The 21,359-nt window shown below is 39.4% G+C and overlaps 1 protein-coding gene across 4 annotated transcripts in view; it reads right to left on the bottom strand.

Annotated features, from left to right (window-relative positions):
- LOC149829447 (F-box/kelch-repeat protein At1g55270-like) overlaps nucleotides 1-19,594 on the bottom strand; it is a 34,846-nt gene extending 15,252 nt beyond the window's left edge. Inside the window, exons 1-2 of one of the 4 annotated variants that reach the window (XM_090015535.1) lie at nucleotides 19,484-19,520; nucleotides 19,258-19,333 (exon numbers count right to left, since the gene is read on the bottom strand). In XM_090015535.1, the coding sequence (XP_089871661.1) occupies nucleotides 19,258-19,284 (27 nt within the window). In that variant the 5' untranslated portion in view covers nucleotides 19,285-19,333; nucleotides 19,484-19,520. Of the gene's footprint in view, nucleotides 1-19,199 lie in introns of all 4 variants that reach the window. The other 3 variants (XM_090015536.1, XM_090015538.1, XM_090015537.1) reach the window with 3 other exon arrangements.
- Nucleotides 19,595-21,359: the final 1,765 nt, after the last annotated feature.

Genomic DNA, 21,359 nt, shown 5'->3' with positions numbered 1-21,359 from the left:
GAATACAATCATTATAAGTAAAGTCATTTTTACAAAGATCTTTAACAAAATATAAATAAGAAAGATTGATGACATTGGGATGTCAAAGTCACTTGTGCCAAACATTTATATCTTTATGTTGGGCAACGTTACAAAAAGAGTTCTTTGTAATTTCAAGAAATTCTATATAGTATAATTCTCTGTTCCTAGAGCCTTCCCCAATCAACTTCCCGGACCGACGATCCTGTATCCAACATTTATTAGATGAAAAATTAATATCACATCCATGGTCCGAGAGTTGAGAGACTGAAAACAAATTTAAATTTAATTTTGGTACAAATATAATTTTGAAAATAGAAAAGCCTTGTTTTTCAAAATTTTCAATCCCTTTAATTTCAAAATAAGCTCAATCTGCAATTGAAACAAAAGAATGGGATGAATTTTTTTTATATTCAGAAAGAGAAAAAATATTTGGAGTCATATGAAAGGAGGCACCTGAATCTAAAAGCCAAGAAGTCTAAACGGGAGAAGAGAAAGTTGACATGGCAGCGCCGAAAATGGATCCCTTGAGAAGAGGTTGAAGAGCTTCCATAATTTGGCTTAGGGATAAAGCTCCATTAGTAGAAGTAGATGGGCCATCCTCTTTATGTGGTTGAAATGTTGTGGACATTGCTACCATCTTCTTCCATTTTGGACACACCGGTTTAACATGTCCCGATTCTTTAGAAAAGTGACATATAATTTTGCTATAATTTCTTCCTTGGTACCTTCCATTTTGACCACCATTTTCTCTTGCTCCTTGATTTTGATTTTTAAAATGAGGAGGTTTGTATGTTTTCAAGTTGTTTCCCAGTCTAAAAACAGTATAGACTCCTTCATCTTCATCTTTGTTTGAAGGTGTAGCAAGAACACTCGGAATGGTTTTACTCATTCTCATACGAGTTTCTTCTCCACTTAACTTAGTAAGGACATCTTCAAGTGGTGGAGAAGTAAAGGAAGATAGAAGAGAGGATCTTATTTGTTCGAATTCGGGTCTAAGCCCATTCAAGAAGTTAAAGAATCGATCATCTTCCAATTATTTGTGTCGAAGCTCAATGGCTTCTCGACTCTACTTTGGTTCAAGCATTGCAAGCTCATCCCAAATAGAAGACAATTCGGCAAAATATTCTCTAATAGATAATTCGCCTTGTTGAAGGGTCAAAGCCCTTTTTTAAAGATAATATTTGTGGGACAAATCTCTTGATGTATACATTCTCTCAAGATATTCCCATACTTGAGACGCTTTTTTGAACTTCAAAACATTTGCATTGATCCTAGTCTCAACCGAAGAGATCCATAAGAAAATTTTATAATTTTTCATCTCCCATCCTTCATACTTCTTATTATATTCTTCAAAGGCCTTCTCTCTTTCTTCCCCATCAAGAACCTTAATTTCACCTTTTTCAATAATGGTGATTTTTGGTTCGGGTTCGGGAATAGTGCCTTTGACATAGCTCCAAAGGCCTTTTCCCTTAATATGGGCTTTCATATTGTCGGCCCAAATGTGATAATTGGATCCATTGAGTTTAAATCTAAGAAAAAATGAGAATCCTTTTCCCCCATGGAAATGCCTTATATGAGAAAGAAAGAGTCTTCAAGAAATTAAATCTTACCACAACGGGTCTTCTTTGAGCTTACTTGATGTATTGTGCCTTTCTTGAAATGATTTGCAAGAGCTTTTTGTGCCAAAAGATTGAGGAGAGATGGGCACGCTCTTCAAAACGATCACCAAGATAGCGTAATACTCGAGCTCTTCTTCAAGAGACCAAGCTCTGATACCATGTAAAAATACCTTCAACACTAGAGCTATGTGCACAAAAGCACTAGATTCACAATGGATCAATATATGCACAAAGGCAAGATAAAAACACTCACAAAGGAGCATACATGCACAAAGGCATGAAAAAATAATAAATCTCTTTATTGATGAATGAGAGAACCCCTTACAAAAGGATTAAATTACAAGGGGAAAGACCCCATTATTTATAGGCAAAAATGAATCCAAGGAGGGGCTCCATAAAGTCGTTGGAGCCCCTCCAACGGTCACATTTGTGACTGTTGGAGGGTCCAACACCTATATGGTGGGCCCCTCCAACCTTAAAACAAACAAAAGAAAAAAGAAAAAGGAAAAGGAAGAAAAAAAAAGGCATATTCAAATATGCGTGAAAGAGTGAAATGACCATTTTACCCGTAGTGGGTATTTACAAAAGAATATATATATATATATATATATATATATATATATATATATATATATATATATATGTGAAATATATGTCTCTCTCTCTCTCTCTCTCTCTCTCTCTCTCTCTCTCTCTCTCTCTCTCTCTCTCTCTATATATATATATATATATATATATATATATATATATATATATATATATATATATATATATATATATATATATATATATGAGATACAATTTAACACCATGTGCGGCCACTGTGCTCCATAGCTGTCCACTCATCATAAGGAGGACAACTAAAAAAAACTGGTTTTGGAGTGTCTCACCGCAAGGTGGAGAAGTGAGCCCCAAGATAGTAATGCACTTGTCAAAAGTAATTGTGAGCTCCCCCATCGGAAGCCATAACGTGTGAGTGCACGGATTCCACCTTTCCGTAAGTGCTGAAATGAGTGAGCCATTTACCTTGAAGGAGCAGAGTCGAGCAACCATCAGCAAGTTGAAAATAATCAGGTACTCATGAAAAAGCTCAAATAAAATTGTTTTTCTGCCACCATGTAGGGGCAACTTTTCTAATATTTAGATAACATAGTGAAGCATCACTCAAAATAGCAAGTGAAGCTTGCTTTCACCCAGCTCTGGTAACATTTTTGACTAAAGACCATCTTTAAAGCTTATGGATCTAACTTTGCTGCATATTCTACAGGGCTACTTCTGCCCAACTTCTGACTAGATATTCCCTTTATAAATTTCTTATTGCCTTTGAAATTTATATGATGAGAGTTTGATTTTGTATTATGCAAATATCTGATATCAACAAACATGCACTAGAATTTGCCTCTATAGATGTTGAATGCTGATTATATGATGTTAAAAAAGCTAAAATTGCATTGATGCATGCTAGCCAAATTGATGCCTGTTTTAAGGTGCTCTTTATATCCATATCTGAAATATCAAATGCACTCGTGATCATGATAGTACTTATCAAGTTGTGGACTTAAAGAGAGCCACAAAGTATGACAGTTGGAAATAGATATGTTTACAGAGACAACAACAAAACAAGCACATAGAGTTGCCTTGTGTTAGCTCCTTACTGATAATGCATCCAATTATGTGAAAGTCGGTAAAATGTTGATGGACAACAGAAAACACTTGTTTTGGACTCGTGTTGCATAGTATATGGATTTGATGCTGGAAGATATAGGAGAGTTGAAACATTTGAAGAATGTCTTTAAAAAAGTGAAGGCTATTTATATATAAACATACTCGAGGGCCGACTCCCTTGCATGGACAACACCATCCTGGCCATTTTTCGGCTACAGCCAGAAAATGGTCGGATGACTTAAAAATAGAAAAAAAAAAACTCACCAGCCAGAAAATGGTCGGACAAAGCTGGATTAAAAAAAATGTTGGTCGTGTTCCAACCATTTGATGGCCGAAAAAAGGCTTGAATGGTACCTCCCGACTAGGTTTTTACCACGGCCCAGCCGGAAAGTGATCGAACAGTGGTTGAGTGTGTCAAGAACCAAGGCGAGGGGTGGTGGGTGATGGTGGTGAGAGGGCAACCATACCCCCCCCCCCCCGGAGATAAATTAAGTTTGGTAAATAAAAAAAAGGGGGTGGGGAGGTTTGTCACAAATTGGGTGTTCAAAGAAAACCCAGTTTGGTTTTGTGGCATCCAAACAACCCAAATTGTTTGAAAACCTGGTTAATGCCCAAAACCAGTTTTCAACCTGGTTTTAAGTGTCATCCAAACCAATGTTGTCGATATCGTACGTAACGCTACCTTTTAGAAAAACAATAAGATACACACTTGTATCGTGATACAAATGCGTATTATATATGTATCGTACGATACAGGTCTGTATCGTACGATACAATGTCGGTGCACTTTAAAAAGGGCCGAAAAGTAATTTTGCATTTTTGGATTTTAAACACCTCTTGAGGGCCGACTCCCTCATTTGTGTAGAGGCCATTAGATAGGTGACACACCCCAGCAGTCAATGAGAGCGATTTTGGGGGCGATCTGTGCACAAGGGAGAGGGCTTTTGTTATTTCATCAATAGTGCATTTCCACCAATTTTTTACCTAAGTGGATTAAAGTAAAAAAAACCTATTCTTTATTTCTTATTGAGTTTTCTTTAGGGAAGATGGCATCAAATGATCCCGCATGGCAATGGGGCACTCGAGTAAAAAAAACCTATAAGTGCTTCATATGTGATTTTATGGTTGCATTTTGTGCATTTCATCATTGTTTTGTGTCTTATGATTTTTAGAATTTTTACTATTTTTTCAGATTTTTTATTTTTTTATTTTTTTTCAAAATTTCTGATTTTTTACGATACGTATATTATTTTGAGCTTGACCATACGGGTTGCGATACAATACTTACAACCTTGATCCAAATGGTACCTTACGAGTGCCTAGTCAGTCGTTGCTTGAAAAGTTTGATCATTTGGAGGAGGATCTTTCCAAGCCTAGACCCAGTATTCCTCAAGTTGATCTAGATTCGCAAGTAGTGGACTCTCCTCCACTTTAGGCACATAGGAGTTCTCATCCTTCCATTCTTCCTACTCGTTTTGTATCATATGATTTATTTTCAACTACTCACTAAGCTTTCCTAACCTTGATTTATTCATATCATGAGCCTAAATTCTATGTCGAGGTTGACATGCAATCTAAATGGCAACACGCTATGAGTGACGAGCTTAGTGAATTAGAGAGGATGAAGGCATGGGAGTTAGTCAAGCTGTCAAAAGGAAGGAATGCTGTCGGATGCAAATGGGTATATAAAATTAAGAAGAGCAAACAAAACAATTGTAAAGATATAAAGTTTGTCTAGTGACCAAAGGGTATAATTAGTAATATGGGATAAACTTTGCATGGACGCTTGCTCCAATAGCCCACATGACCACTATTAGGACTCTTTTGGTTGTGGCATCAAGTTAGAAGATGGGATTTGTGACAGCTGGATGTTAAAAATGTATTTTTGAATAGGACCTAGTGGAAGAGGTCTTCATAGAACTACCACAAGGTGTTACTGATAATAAGGGTAGAGTGTGCAGGCTGAGAAGGGCTCAATACGGCTTGAAGCAAGCACCCGTTCTTGGTTTGACAAGTTTAGTTCTGCAGTTAAAGACAGGCTCCTGCATTGTTCGTAACCTTATCTAGCAAAGGGCAATGCTTGCTCTTGGTATAAGTAAATGACATGATTATTGCTGGAGAGGATAATGAGTTGATTGAAAAGATTAAGGTCAAGCTTGTAGAATGCTTTGAAATGAGAGAGTTGGGAAGGCTGAAATAATTTTGTGGGCTAGAAATAGCCTATTTTGAGAGAGGATATCTATTAACTCAACATAAGTATGCAACTGACTTAATCAATAAAGCTAGATTGGGTGAAGATAAAAAGCAGGTGGATGCTCCCATGGAGGCAAATTGTAAATTGAAGCATTTGGATGGTGAGTTTCTTAAGGATCCTACCATGTATTGACGGTTGGTTGGGAGTTTGATCTACATGACTATATTCAGACCTAACATCACCTTTGCAGTCTATGTGGTGAGTCAATTTATGAGCACTCCTAGATCAACTTATCTTGTAACAGTGTTGCATACCATCATATATATTAACTACACTATGAGTCATGCATTGTTCTTCATCAGAGCTTGAGTTGAGGGCCTACTGTGATACAGATTTTAGAGTCGTCGCTCAAGATCGTCATTCTGTTAGAAAAATAATACATATATGTAATATACTTGTAATTTGTCTTTTATTTATTTCTGTAATTTTTTATTTTTATAGTTTTTAGTCTTTTTTGTCTTTTCTGTACAGCCCTTTCTGTACAACAGTCATTAATTGACTGTTGTACCTGCTGACTGTTAGTCTTTTTGTCTTTTCTGTACAACAGTCATTAATTGACTGTTGTACCTGCTGACACAGTAAGTAAGAGACATTGGGTTGTTTCCAACGGCTCTAATTAGAGCCGTTGGGAACAGCCCAACGACTCTTCAACCTTGTATGGTGGCTATAAATAAGGGCAATACAGCCCATTGTAATATATATAACAAAGAGGGTTTTCACCCTCAAGTCAATGCAAAATATAAGTGCATTTGATGCATTTTGTTTACATTTGTGCCACATAGCACTTGAAGTGATATTTTGTTATAGCCTATGTTGTGAATGTTTTATCAAGTTATTTGTAAACTTGATTATTTGTGAGACTCTTTTCACATTCCACTATGGGTTTATGTGTCCTTGGAGACTCCTTGATATCATGGAAAAGCAAAAAGCAACAAAGACTTGTTCTTTCCATTGCAAAGGCCGAGTATAGGGCTATGGCTGAAGTTACTGCTGAGGTGATATAGTTGAGATGCCTACATGAGGATATAGGGGTTAGAGTTCATAAGAGAACCCCGCTTCACTGTGACAATCAAAGTGCAATTCAGATAGCCAAAAATCCTTAATTCCATGAAAGGAACCAGCATATTGAAATTGATTGTCACTTCACTTGGAGAGCTTATCAAGAAGGTGTTATCTTTTTTATATATGTTGGAACGGCTCAACATATTATAAATTGCTTCACCAAGAGTTTGCCCTTTAAACTATGTTGTCAAAAGCCACAGCTAGACACCGACTAGTCTGTCTAGGCTTTGCAATTCCTAGGTGGGTACCTTAAAAGGTACCAATTTTGCTGACTAAGTACTGACTAAGGCACCTAGTCAGTGACTAAGTTACTTCTACCTAGGCACGAGAGCAGTTAGTCATTTATTATTCTTATATATATTTTGTTATTTTTTTGTATATATAATTATATATGTGTGTGTGTTTGTGTGATTGTTCTGTGAAATCATGCTTAGTTATTATATTTATATATATGTGTGTGTGTTCTACTTTTCTTTTGGGATTTTTTCTGTGAAACATTGGAAGCATGCACAGTTAATTTTAATTGATTATGTTTTTTACATGTGTGTGTTACTTTGTTTCTGATGAATATTTATATAAAAGCCTGAAAGAATGTTTAGTATTATGAATTATGTAATATGCTATTTATATATGTGTGTGTTACTTATTTGTCAAAAGTTGCGGCTAAGCTGGTTAGGCATAGGGCCACCGCCTAGGTTTATGAGTCTAGGCAATAGGGCCCTGCTTTTTTACCTAGGTTGTCTATGCCTAAACTGCAAGGACATAATTGTCATGTTTTTTTTAATTTTTTTGTCTCTTTTCTTTCTTTTTTTCTTTCTCTTCTTCCTCCTGCCCAAAAGCTTTCTTTTTTTATTCTCTCAATTTCTTCTTTATTTTTATTTTTTACCTAATTTTTTTTCTTCTTCCTCCTTTCACCCCTCCGCTTAGTTGTCAAAGGCGAAGGCTAGGCACCGCCTAGGCGAGTCTCTCGGTCTGATGCGCAGTTGCACACACACACACACACACACACACACACACACACACACACACACATATATATATATATATATATATATATATATATATATATATATATATATATATTGTGTAATTGTATATAATTATATATTAACATGTCATAAACATATATTATAAATTTATAATATTTTGTGTTTATATTATATATATATATAACTGTATATATAATTATATATAATTGTATATATAATTTTATATATATATATATATATATATTTTTGTGTACTTAATTCATATACAATCTCTAAGCATATGAGTTATCTATTTGACTGTTTTTATGTAATATAATTGCTTTACAGTGTTCTATAACATATTATTTATCTTCTGCTTATTGTTGATTAATTTTATGTTGTATACATGTTTGTTATTAATTTTAGTAGTTTGTTTACATATTTTGTATGTTTTTTTTGTTTTTTTTTGTTTGGGGGTACTGCCTAGGCCGCCTACACCTAGCCTAGTCTTTTTAGGGGCTCACCGCCTAGCCTTCGCCTAGCGCCTTTGACAACTAAGGTGTGTTATTGTGCTTATGTGAAAGGTTGAAAGCATATTTTGTTGATTATACTAAATATGTTATGAATAATTGAATATATATATATATATATATATATATATATATATATATATATATATTTGTGTGTACAAAAATATAAGTATATTTTGGTAATGTATATTAATATATTTTGTAAAAGCATGTGTAATTTTGTACTTGTGTAATGAAAACATCTTATTAATAAAAGAATTAAACATATTTTTATGTATATTTTGTGTATTTTTTCATTTTAATTAGGGTACCGACTAGTCCTGCCTAGTCTTCGACTAGTCTTTTTAGGGGTCTACCGACTAGGCACCGCCTAGCGCTTTTGACTACATAGCTTTTAAAGCATTTCACGCATTCATCTCCAAGCTTGGAATGATTGTGTTTACATCATCTCAAGCTTGAGGGAGAGCGTTGAGTCATATGTATGATATGTATGTTGTACATGTATAGATCTGAACCACTAGATGTGTTTATCATTGTTTATTCAATAGAAAACCTGTTTTTTATTAAGCAAAATCATCAATTTGAAACAAAGTTTGCTTCTTAATAAATGAGCAATGATAAACACATCTAGTGGTTCAGATCTTGCATAAAACACCTAAAACTATGATTTTTGGAAGGTCCTAACAGTGACCTAATGAAAAAGGGGGCAGCACAATCCCCATTCTCGAGATGGGTGTATCGTCAAACACCCATCTCGTTCGACCACAGTCGGACGTGCACAATCAGCAGCGCAAATTTTTTTTGCATTATTATGGTCTTTAAGGACCATTTTTCCCGACCAAACTTTTAGCAGCAGTCTAAAAGTCTTTTTTTCGCATCCGATTTTGGTTCGACGAAAGAGGGGTTCAACGATACCCTCTTTTGTGTGTGTATATATATATATATAAGCATTAGTTCTCCTGAAAATGGAGGTGTAATAGCTACACCTTCCAGTTCAGCTACCCTGCACACCTTTGGCATCCTCCTCCTTGCGATTCATGTCACATGGGTGCGGGTGCGGGTGCGGATGCGGATGCGGGTGTGGGTGAGGGGGTGCGGCACTTTCAAAAAACTTGGGTGCGGGGTGCGGCATATATATATATATATATATATATATATAAAGTACAAAAGTTGGACATAAATGACCCTGGATGTGTTGAGGTTGACTGCACCAGGTGCCACACCTGCATCACATCGCATCGACGCAGGTGCGGCACCTAGTTGACTGAGTCCCTGTGACATAGCTTGCAATCAAGGTAACGACCTCAGGCATGGCCTCTTCCTTGGGTTTTTGAGATTCAAATCCATTTTGTTCTTCAAGAAAAGTCACATTTCTTAAAATATAAAGTTTGTTATTTTTAACATCATAACACCTATTGTCTCGGACCGATCTTTCGGAATGGGGCACAGACGGAGCTCTACTTAGTGAAAATTGTATCGAGTGTAGGAACGTGCAATATGTGTTCGGTTGGTTGGTGATGTGCGGTGGTAGCATGGCATGCGATAGACATCGGTATCGTCGTTAGTACATCGTTGTGTGGTGGCAAAGACGTGGAGCGTTGTTCGGTTAAGCAGTGTCAGCGGATCAGAGGATGTTGCCTTTGGAGATTTGGTTAAGGACCTCTCAGCTTGCAAGAGTTTTCCACGCGTAGCGGTTGGACACACGGGATGCGTGTGGGTTAAGGCTAATTCTCCCAGAAATCACCTTAGGTGGTTTCAACCAAATATGGTGACTCGGGGCTACGCGAGTAAATGCCTAGGCGCCGGCGAATGAGTTTGGGTGGTGCTCTTTGCTATGGTTTTCAATCATCAACTAGTCTTCGGACTGGGGGCCGCAAGGTCTTGTTCCTTCAGTGGCGAGGTTTTGCTATGTCATGCGCATGGAGCCGCAATACGTTTTATGGCACGCAAGGCTAAGGCAAAGTTTATGCCTCTTTCAGAAGTGATAGAGGGTATGGGACGGCTATGCACTAAGCGGCATGGACTACATGAAATGCACATTTGGAAATGCGCTTGATCAACTTTCGATAGGTAGTTGCGCACGAGGTGGTGCGCAGGGTCAATGAAAATGATTCAACACATGGAAACGTGTTGGTATGCGGCCTTTAGCCGTTAGACTAGCCAGCTTGGCGCGTCGCAGGTTTGCGAAATATTCTATGCCCATGACAGAGCGATAGAAAGGCTTGTGGCGGTAAGAAAGGACCGCGGTGCCGCACTGACTTATTGAAAAAAAAAAAGCCTGTGACAAATTGGTATCAGAGCAGAAAGATTCACGGAGACCTTGTTATTCATTGTTTATGACACTAAGAGAACAGTGACGGTTTATCTTGGTTAGGTAATTTTGAGCAGTTGAAGTGTGGTTGGCTGATCACAGAAACAAAATGTCGGCAGGATGGTATGGGACATCTAGTCGATGATAAACAGAAGTTTAAGGTTGTTGTTCAGTTGGCTAAGGGAACGTAGATAAACCAAGAATTCCTTCCAGTTGTGCGTTAGGCTCACAAGTGGAGCATGACGTTTGCCTTGTATATGTAGAGAATGCACGTTGGAATGGACTACATGGAATGCATATTTGAAAATGTGCTTGATCAACTTTCGCTAGGTAGCTGCGCACAGAATGGTGCGCAGCGCCAATGAAAATGATTCAACACATGGAAACGTGTTGGTACGCGGCCTTTGGCCATTAGACTAGCCAGCTTAGCGCGTCGTAGGTTTGCGAAACATTCTATGCTCATGACAGAGCGATAGAAAGGCTTGCGGCGGTAAGGAAGGATCGTCTTGCCACACTAGTTTATTGAAAAAAGTAAGCCCGTGACAAATTGGTATCAGAGCAGAAAGATTCACGAAGACCTTGTTATTCATTATTTGCAACACTAAAGAGGACATTGACGGTTTATCTTGGTTACGTAATTTTGAGCAGCTGAAGTGTGGTTGGTTAATCATAGAAACAAGATGTTGGCAGGATGGTATGGGACATCTTGTCGATGATAACCTGAAGTGTAAGGTTGTTGTTCAGTTGGCTAAGGGAACTTAGATAGACCAAGGATTCCTTCCAGTTGTGTGTTAGGCTCACAGGTGGAGCGTGACGTTTGCCTTGTACATATAAAGAATGCACGTTGGATTCGGCTGGATGCATTTGCACCTTTAGGTATGGGAAACTCAATTAAACTTCTAGATACTCTCCCAAGAATGTGGGTTAGCGGAATGCCCACGTTGAGCAGAATGCTCGTTGTTTTGATTCGTTGAGTTGACAGATCTTCAATGAATTGCGTGTGTAAAAAAAGTTGTTGTTCGTGGCTCGTTGGTTCCTGCAAAAACGTTTTGCTGACTCTGAGAGAGAGTACAGTGTGCTGGCTTCGGGAGGGGAGTGCAGCATTGAGGCAAAATGCCCTTGTGAGGACGAGTGCCCGGGAAGACACTTTGAAGGACACTTTGAATGACTAGTTTGAACCATTGAAAAACCGCGAGTTGGTGCTTAAGGGAGTTGATATCCCTGGGGCACGCATTGGTGGTCGTCTTTCTCTGCGAGGACCACGAAGGGCTTGGAATTACCTTTGTTGGGGTTGGAAGGCACCCCAACCATGAGCATCAACTTGACAAGTTTGTCGTGCGGGCGAGGATGACCCGTTTGTGTTTGAGACTGCATTGGGGTCTCGCGAGCAAAGAATGCTCGATGTTGATAAAGCAGAAGACCATTGTCTAAGTAATCGGAGATGCGTTAAAGGTATGGGACTTGGCGTGTTAAAGGTTGTAGTGATGGTAGATGTAAACCAGAACAAGTTGAGTAGGCTGAAGAAAAAGAGTAAACCAAAGATAAGTACAAGAAAAAACTGACATACCAGTGAAGACTATGTTCTTACCTGCACCAGCATTGTCGATGACGACAATGGTTTTGAGTGGGGGAGAATGTCCCAGACCGATCTTTCAGAATGGGGCATGTGCAATGCAGAGCTCTACTGAGTGAAAAATGCATCGAGTGTAGGAATGTGCGGTATGCGTTCTCTTGATCGGTGACATGCGGTGGTAGCATGGCATGTGATAAGCATCGGTATCGTCGTTAGTGCATCGTTGTATGGCGGCACAGACGTAGAGTGTTGTTCGGTTAAGCTATGTCAATAGATCAGAGGATGTTGCCTTTGGAGATTTGGTTAAAGACCTCTCAGCTTGCAAGAGTTTTCCACGCGTAGCGGTTGGATGCACGGGGGTGCGCGTGGGTTAGGGCTGGTTCCCTCAGGAATCACCTTAGGTGGTTCCAACCAGAGTTATCGAAAGTGCCTAGGTAAAAGGGGAAGCGCGCTTCCCAAGCGCGAAACGTCGTGTTTCCGAAGCGTGTGGGGAAGCGCCACTTTTAAATAGAAAGTGTGCTTCTCTTTTATGGGAAGCGTGCTTTCCTTTAATGGAAAATGTGTTTCCCTTAATTGGAAAGCGCGCTTCCCATCACGCTTCCCTAATTTTTTTCAATTTTTTATATTTTTTATTTTTATTTTTTTCGTTTCCCACTCGCTTCCTAGGTCAATTCTGGTTCGCTTCCCAGGTCGTTTCCGAGACGATTCCCGACTCGCTCCTAAGTGGTCCCGCGCTTCCCGCTTCTTAAAATCTTGAAAGTGTCTCACTTCCCGCCCCCCGCTTCCCGTATCGCTTCCTCAACTGGCAACCATGGTTCCAACCGAGTATGGTGACTCGGAGCTAGGCGAGTGAATGCCTAGGTGCCGGCGAATGAGTCTGAGTGGTGCTCTTCGCTATGGTGTTCAATTATCAACTAGTCTTCGGACTGGGGGCCGCAGGGTCTTGTTCCTTCAGTGGTGAGGTTTTGCTATGTCGTGCGTATGGAGCCGCAATACGCTTCATGGCACGCAAGGCAAAGGCAAAGTTTGTGCCTCTTTTGGAAGTGATAGAGGGTATGGGACAGCTATGCACTAAGCGGCATGGAATGCGCATTTGGAAATACGCTTGATCAGCTTTCGATAGGTAGCTGCGCACGGGGTGGTGCGCAGGGCCAATGAAAAAATGATTCAACACATGGAAACGTGTTGATACGCGGCCTTTGGCCGTTAGACTGGCCAGCTTGGCGTGTCGCAGGTTTGCGAAATATTCTATGCCCATAACAGAGCGATAAAAAGGCTTGCGACGGTAAGGAAGGACCGTCGTGCCGCACTGACTTATTGAAAAAAGTAAGCATGTGACAAATTGGTATCAGAGCAAAAAGATTCACGGAGACCTTGTTATTCATTGTTTTCGACACTAAAGAGGACAGTGATGGTTTATCTTGGTTAGGTAATTTTGAGCAGTTGAAGTGTGGTTGGCTGATCACAGAAACAAAATGTTGGCAGGATGGTATAGGACATCTTGTCGATGATAAACAGAAGTGTAAGGTTGTTGTTCAGTTGGCTAAGGGAACGTAGATAAACCAAGGATTCCTTCCAGTTGTGCGTTAGGCTCACAGGTGGAGCGTGACGTTTGCCTTGTACATGTAGAAAATGCACGTTGGAATGGACAACATGGAATGCGCATTTGAAAATGCGCTTGATCAGCTTTCGCTAGGTAGCTGCGCATGGAATGGTGCACAGCGCCAATGAAAATGATTCAACACATGGAAACGTGTTGGTATGCGACCTTTGGCCATTCGACTAACCAGCTTGGCGCGTCGCAGGTTTGCGAAACATTCTATGCCCATGACAGAGCGATAGAAAGGCTTGCGGCGGTAAGGAAGGACCGTCTCGTCGCACTAGCTTATTGAAAAAAGTAAGCCTGTGACAAATTGGTATCAGAGCAGAAAGATTCACGGAGACCTTGTTATTCATTGTTTGCGACACTAAAGAAGACACTGATGGTTTATCTTGGTTAGGTAATTTTGAGCAGCTGAAGTGTGGTTGGCTGATCACATAAACAAGATGTTGGCAGCATGGTATGGGACATCTTGTCGATGATAAACAGAAGTGTAACGTTGTTGTTCAGTTGGCTAAGGGAACGTAGATAAACCAAGGATTTCTTCCAGTTGTGCGTTAGGCTCACAGGTGGAGCGTGACGTTTGCCTTGTACATATAGAGAATGCATGTTGGATTCGGCTGGATGGATTTGCACCTTTGGGTATGGGAGACTCAATTAAACTTCTAGATACTCTCCCAAGATTATGGCTTAGCGGAATGCCCACGTTGAGCAGAATGCTCGTTGTTTGGGTCCGTTGAGTTGGAAATTCTTCAATGGATTGCGTGTGTAAAAAAAGTTGTTGTTCGTGGCTCGTTGATTCCTGCAAAAACGTTTTGCTGACTCTGAGAGAGAGTACAGTGTGCTGGCTTCGAGAGGGGAGTGCAGCATTGAGGCAAAATGCCCTTGTGAGGACGAGTGCCCGGGAAGACACTTTGAAGGACACTTTGAATGACTAGTTTGAACCATTGAAAAACCGCGAGTTGGTGCTTAAGGGAGTTGATATCCCTGCGGCATAAATTGGTGGTCGTCTTTCTCTGCGAGGACCACGAAGGGCTTGGAATTACCTTTGTTGGGGTTGGAAGGCACCCCAACCATGAGCATCAACACGACAAGTTTGTCGTGCGGGCGAGGATGACCCATTTGTGTTTGAGACTGCACTGGGGTCTCGCGAGCAAAGAATGCTCGATGTTGATAAAGCAGAAGACCATTGTCTAAGTAATCGAAGATGCGTTAAAGGTATGGGACTTGGCGTGTTAAAGGTTGTAGTGATGGTAGATGTAAACCAGAACAAGTTGAGTAGGCTGAAGAAAAAGAGTAAACCAAAGATAAGTACAAGAAAAAACTGACATACCAGTGAAGACTATGTTCTTACCTGCACCAGCATTGTCGATGACGACAATGGTTTTGAGTGGGGGAGAATGTCCCAGACCGATCTTTCAGAATGGGGCATGTGCAATGCAGAGCTCTACTGAGTGAAAAATGCATCGAGTGTAGGAATGTGCGGTATGCGTTCTCTTGATCGGTGACATGCGGTGGTAGCATGGCATGTGATAAGCATCGGTATCGTCGTTAGTGCATCGTTGTATGGTGGCACAGACGTAGAGCGTTGTTCGGTTAAGTTGTGTCAGCGGATCAGAGGATGTTGCCTTTGGAGATTTGGTTAAGGACCTCTCAGCTTGCAAGAGTTTCCCACGCGTCGCGGTTGGACGCACGGAGGTGTGTATGGGTTAGGACTAATTCCCTTAGGAATCACCTTAGGTGATTCCAACCAGAGTTATCAGAAGCGCTTAGGTAAAAGGGAAAGTGCGCTTCTCCAAAGTGCGCTTCCCAAGCGCAAAACGTCGTGCTTCCAAAGCGTGTGGGGGAAGCGCCACTTTTATATGGAAAGTGTGCTTCCCTTTTATGCGAAGCGCGCTTTCCTTTAATGAGAAACGTGTTTCCCTTTAATGGGAAGCGCGCTTCCCATCATGCTTCCCCAATTTTTTTTAATTTTTTTTTTATTTATTTTTTTTTATTTCTTTTGCTTCCCCCTCGCTTCCTAGGTCAATTCTGGTTCGCTTCCTAGGTCGCTTTTGAGACTATTCCCGACTCGCTCCTAAGTGGTCTCACGCTTCCCGCTTCTTAAAATTTTGAAAGTGCTTCGCTTCCCACTCCCGCTTCCCGCTCTCGCTTCCTCAACTGGCAACCATGGTTCCAACCGAGTATGGTGACTCGGAGCTAGGCGAGTGAATGCCTAGGTGACGAAGAATGAGTCTGGGTGGTGCTCTTCGCTATGGTGTTCAATTATCAACTGGTTTTCGGATTGGGGGCCGCAAGGTCTTGTTCCTTCAGTGGTGAGGTTTTGCTATGTTGTGCGCATGGAGCCGCAATACGCTTCATGGCATGCAAGGCTAAGTCAAAGTTTGTGCCTCTTTCGAAAGTGATAGCTGGTATAGGACGGCTATGCACTAAGCAGCATGGACTACATAGAATGTGCATTTGAAAATGCGCTTGATCAGCTTCTGTTAGGAAGCTGCGCACGGGGTGGTGCGCAAGGCCAATAAAAATGATTCAGCACATGAAAACGTGTTGGTACGCGGTCTTTGGCAGTTAGGCTAGGCAGCTTGACGCGTCACGGGTTTCCGAATCATTCTATGCCCATGACAGAGCGATAGAAAGGCTTGCGGCGATAAGGAAGGACTGTCGCGCCGCACTGGCTTATTGAAAAAAGTAAGCTCGTGACACCTATATCCCTTTTGATTTTCACCATACCCAATAAAAGCACATTCAAGAGCTTTTGGTGAAAGTTTTTGTCCTTTAAAAAAAGAAAGCATTTACAAAAAAAAATCTTAATCTTTTGAAATCTAGAGATATTTTGAATAACTTTTAAAAGGGAAAAACATTTTTTAAGGATGAGGATGACATCCTATTTAGAAGATACATTGAGGAAAGAAGCAGCTTCGGCCCAAAAGTTCTTTGGAACATTTTTAAAAATAAGAAGAGTTCTTGTTGTTTCAATAAGATGCTTATATTTTCTTTCAGCAAGGCCATTTTGTTGGGAAGTTTTAGGACAAGATCTTTAATGAATAATGTTATTTTGTTTAAGGTAATCTTAAAATTCATTTGACACGTATTTTCCTCCGGAATCAGATCTAAAAATTGCTATATTGTTTGGAAATTGATTTTGAATAAGGATATAAAATTCTTTAAAAGTACAAAAAAATATCATATTTGTTTTTAGTAAAGTAAACCCAAGTGCATCTAGTAAAATCATTAATAAAGACAATATAATATGAATATCCTCCTTTAGACATAATGAGTGTCGGTCCCTATACATCCGAATGCATTAATTCAAATGGATAGAAATGAACCTCGATGTGGTTGACTTCACCTAACACAAAGGAAGATGTGTCCAAGTGTCTCACCCGCCTGGGTGCGGTGCGACGCGGGTGCGGTGCCCTGTTAGAAGAGTCCGTGTGACATAGGTTTTGGTGCATTATGAAACATTGATTTTTTATTTCTCTAAAAACACATCTAAACAGGAAAAATGCTTAATCTAATACATGTTTTCGGTTAAATAAACTATAGATATCACATCTAAGTGTTAGGATTAAGCTAAAAACACATGCAACTATGTTTTCTAAAAAGGCCTGGAATGGTCTAAGACATAAATGGTCTGGGAGGTACTCTCTCTCTCTCTCTCTCTCTCTCTCTCTCTCTCTCTCTCTCTCTCTCTCATATATATATATATATATATATATATATATATATATATATATACAAAGGCGTAGCTAGGGGGGGCAGGACTGGGCTGTAGCCCAGTCCTGCCTCCCGAAACAGTTAACATTTTTTTTTTGTAAAAGCCCAGCCCTGATTCCATATGAAATAGATTTTTATCCATTTTTGTAAGCCCAGCCCAGTCCTAGCCCAGCCCTGACTGCAGCAAATAGTTTGATTTGTCCATATGAAATAGATTTTTATTAAGAATTGTAGCCATTTTTTATTTTATCTCAAAAAAAAAAAATTGGGGGCGCTGCCCCCGAACCCCCCGACTATCGCACAAATAATTTTTTTTTGCTACACCCCTGTTTGCCCCCCACTCACATGAATCCTAGCTACGCCCCTGTATATATATGTATGTATATATGCAGCAAACAGAAAGCTTCATTAGAATATAAAGACTGAATGCAAGGAAAAACTGAAATATTTATTGAAACATACTGTGCCCTATATATTACTTGGTATATCTATATGTGTAGCAGAAAGCGCCAGCATCGACACAGATATGTTGGCATTTTCACGTAGACATGTTACATAAGCCCTTTCTTTTGTATTTTTCTAGAGAAGTTGTTGAGTGTCATTGTCCTTGACAAAGAATTTAAGCTCAATAACAAAACTGCACCTTCAGATATAGAGTGCAGTCATGACTAACTTAGTGTAGACACAACAATAATATTTTGACAGCTCACGACGGCAGACACCATAAGAATACATTTCCTCTAATAGAACATCAGGGATCAAATTATAAGCTTCAAAATTTTGTACTCTTTTCTGTTAAATCTGACCAGACTGTAACGGCTTAATCTACATATCATGAACAGACAATTCCAAATAGCAAAGAAAGAAGGCATGTCAATCCTCCACTTCTAACACTTCACATATTCCATCCAGAACATAACAATATCTCCCTTGTGTCTTGAGCCAGACTCAACACAACAAAGATTAACCAAATATATAACCGAGTACTCTTTTGTCATAATGCAGTAAACACGCTTTATCAATAAAAATAAAGTGAATTGTACAACATATGAACTAACAATACTTCGTTACATAGGAAGAGAGTAATTTTGAACAGAAAACTTTTCTCTGAATGAATCCAGAAAACATGAGAAATGAAGAACCCCACCTGTTATGTAAAACCTTTCCTATTCCAGTCTAGCCATAAGGACTAGAACTCCACCATAATTTATTCCACCAAATTAAGCATGTTGATGGCAAGCAAGTGGTCACAATTATCCCCTAGTGCCCCTAGGATATTTAAAAGGAAGGTGAAAATTTTAAATCTGATTTTTTAAAGAGATCATGCAAGAAGACGGAAAGCAGCTTAGGACATAGGGCCTGAAACGGATAGAGCTAATGGACCAGATTTAAAAAAAAAAGAGGATCTGATTCCACCGGAAGCAGAAACTCATGCTTCATGCAGTAACAAAAATAGAATGATTACAGACGCTACCACGGCCACAAATTTTCTGAGTGCCCAGTCTCCAGCAACCAAATGCAATCTAAAGCTTCCGGAGAAAGCAATCAGACCTGATTTCCCTATACCTGGTTGCAGAGTTCATGACTAATGCATGCAACCAAAAGTTTCTTTTTTTCACACAGCCTCTGATCAAAGATTCACCCTGAGAAACCCAAAAAGGAAATGCAGATGAAGCAATATTTTCTTTCAGCAATCTAAGAATCCATAGAAATTAAACAACCAAGCCAGATCAACAGTTAAACATCCAACAATCAATTGCAAATTGCAAAAAATGACAACAGATCCGAAATTTAACACCACGATCTTTTAAAAAACGCCCGCCAAAGAAAAAAACCCGACGTAAAAATGAGCGAGAAACGACAGAGAAAGAAATACCAACGAGAACGGAGACGAAACAATAAAATGAGAGAGGAAGCAGTAAAATCGGACACACCAAAGGAGGCTGAAGCCCTCGTTCCATCAGGATCCACCCAATCTCTTCTCAAGCAGAAAACCGCAATACCATTTCACTAAAAAACCAAACAGATGGGGGTGGAGGGGAAGAGAGGGAGGGAGGGGAAAGTGAGCAGAATCCCCAATTTCTCAACCAAACCAACCAAGAAAACCCTATTTTTTCCACAAACTGGTGGAGACGGAACAAAATGAGGGTGTGGGTAAACCTGTAAAAGGAATGGAGACTGTCTTCTGGCAGCAGCACCACCACCACAAAGGTGAAAGAGGAAATCCCAACCCTAACCCTATAACATAAACAGAACAGATGGTGCTTTGTACAGAAATAAAAAAGGTGGGGATGGATTGTGGGTGGTGGAGGTACGGTGGACTCAGAGCTGCACTCAGTTAGTTGGGGTCGGTGGTCCTTGGAAATGTGTAGTCAAGGGAAGTAGAAGAATGAAGACCCCACCAAATGAATGACCTACCTTTATTGGCACCCCCACAACAACCACCATCATCATCATCATCATCATTCACCAATGACCAATCATACTGAACGTTCCGCATCTTCTAATGATTTTATAATAAAATAACATATAAAAAAGATGAAAAACATATAAAAAAAGATATATATGTGTTTGACAAAAATGTATTTTGGTAAATAGCTCTGTATATTTTTACGAGCTCAAGTTTTCGCCTTGGTTTTTAGCTTGTGTAACAACACATTGTCGCTTTCTCGTTCTTGCCTTGTGTTATAAAACATTCTAAGGTTCATTCCTACTTCGTGGAGATAACTATAAATCGATCGACTGATTCGATCATGGGTGAGCATCATAGGAAGATTTATCAGCCATCTCTTTTTACAGTCTTCGCTTCTTCTTCATTTTCGTTAAGCAGTATAAAAAAATCAATGACGTACAAACATTCAAACAAGTGTCATTAAGGCATTGTGAGTATTTTTTCATGTCATCATGTTATTGTTGAAGAACGTATGTCATCGTGAGTGCCATTAAGCCGTTGTTTTGTTATTGCAGGTGGATGTTGGCTTTTCGACTGTTGAAAAATTAAAGGTATTTGTAAGACACTGGGACCTGTTGACAAGAATGCTTGGTTACAGATGTAAGGAAGGGCCTCTACCCCATCCGGTATCATCAATTCACTCAGTATATGCAATGTAATGCAAATTACGGTTGTAGTAACATACTACCGATTTGCGAAACATTGTTTTATTTGTTAATATCGATTTGTAAGCTATTATGCTGAATTATCGTATCAATTTGTAATATATTATGCGATATGTATATCGATTTGTAAGTTATTATGCGGATTTGCCGTATCGTCAACACACATATATGATAAATTGTTTCTTTTATTTGCATGATAAATTACAACTCGATGCATAGTATAAGCAAATAATAAATCGTTGTTGCTTTTATACTGTGATTCATTCAATTGTTTCTTTGGCTTGCTTAACTAATCAGTATCCATTGTTATATGCATCTTGAATAAATTGTAGTAAACGTATGCACTGGTTAACGCAAATTAATATATTGCTTATGACAGTAGTGAGCTTATCATCTGGTTGCAGTGAAGATGTATCTCAATCATTGGAAAGTTATGGAGAAGTGAACATTTGTACTAATGACGTATTTGAAGAAGTGAACATGTGCACTAATGATACACATGATAAGAAGGCTGCAGACATTGGATTCACTATTGACTTGAATGTTCCAGCAAGAAGAAATGCAATTCGATAATGAGGTAGACGATCATGATAGTACACTTGCTAAAAGTGCAGGCACTGAGAATATACATGATAGTACACTTGACTCTGTTCCTGTAGAAGGAATGCAGTTTAATAATGAGAAATCTGCATACAAATTTTACAATGATTATGCCTTAAAACCTGGCTTCATTGTTAGAAGGTATTCTTGGTTAAAAAAAGTACAGGGTGTCGTGGTGAGAAAGACATGTTTGTTCTAAGGAAGGTTGAAAGAAATCAAGTGAAAATCCAATAAGGAGTAAGTCAGATTCAAGATGTGGTTGTCCAATGAGAATGGTGTTAAGAAGACTTCTGAATAGGAAATATGTTGTTTGTACTTT

The sequence above is a fragment of the Nuphar pumila genome, chromosome 8, assembly GCF_984573655.1.
Source record: "Nuphar pumila chromosome 8, dmNupPumi1.hap1.1, whole genome shotgun sequence".
Classification (NCBI taxonomy): domain Eukaryota; kingdom Viridiplantae; phylum Streptophyta; class Magnoliopsida; order Nymphaeales; family Nymphaeaceae; genus Nuphar; species Nuphar pumila.
This window is presented reverse-complemented; position numbering and strand designations above follow the sequence as displayed.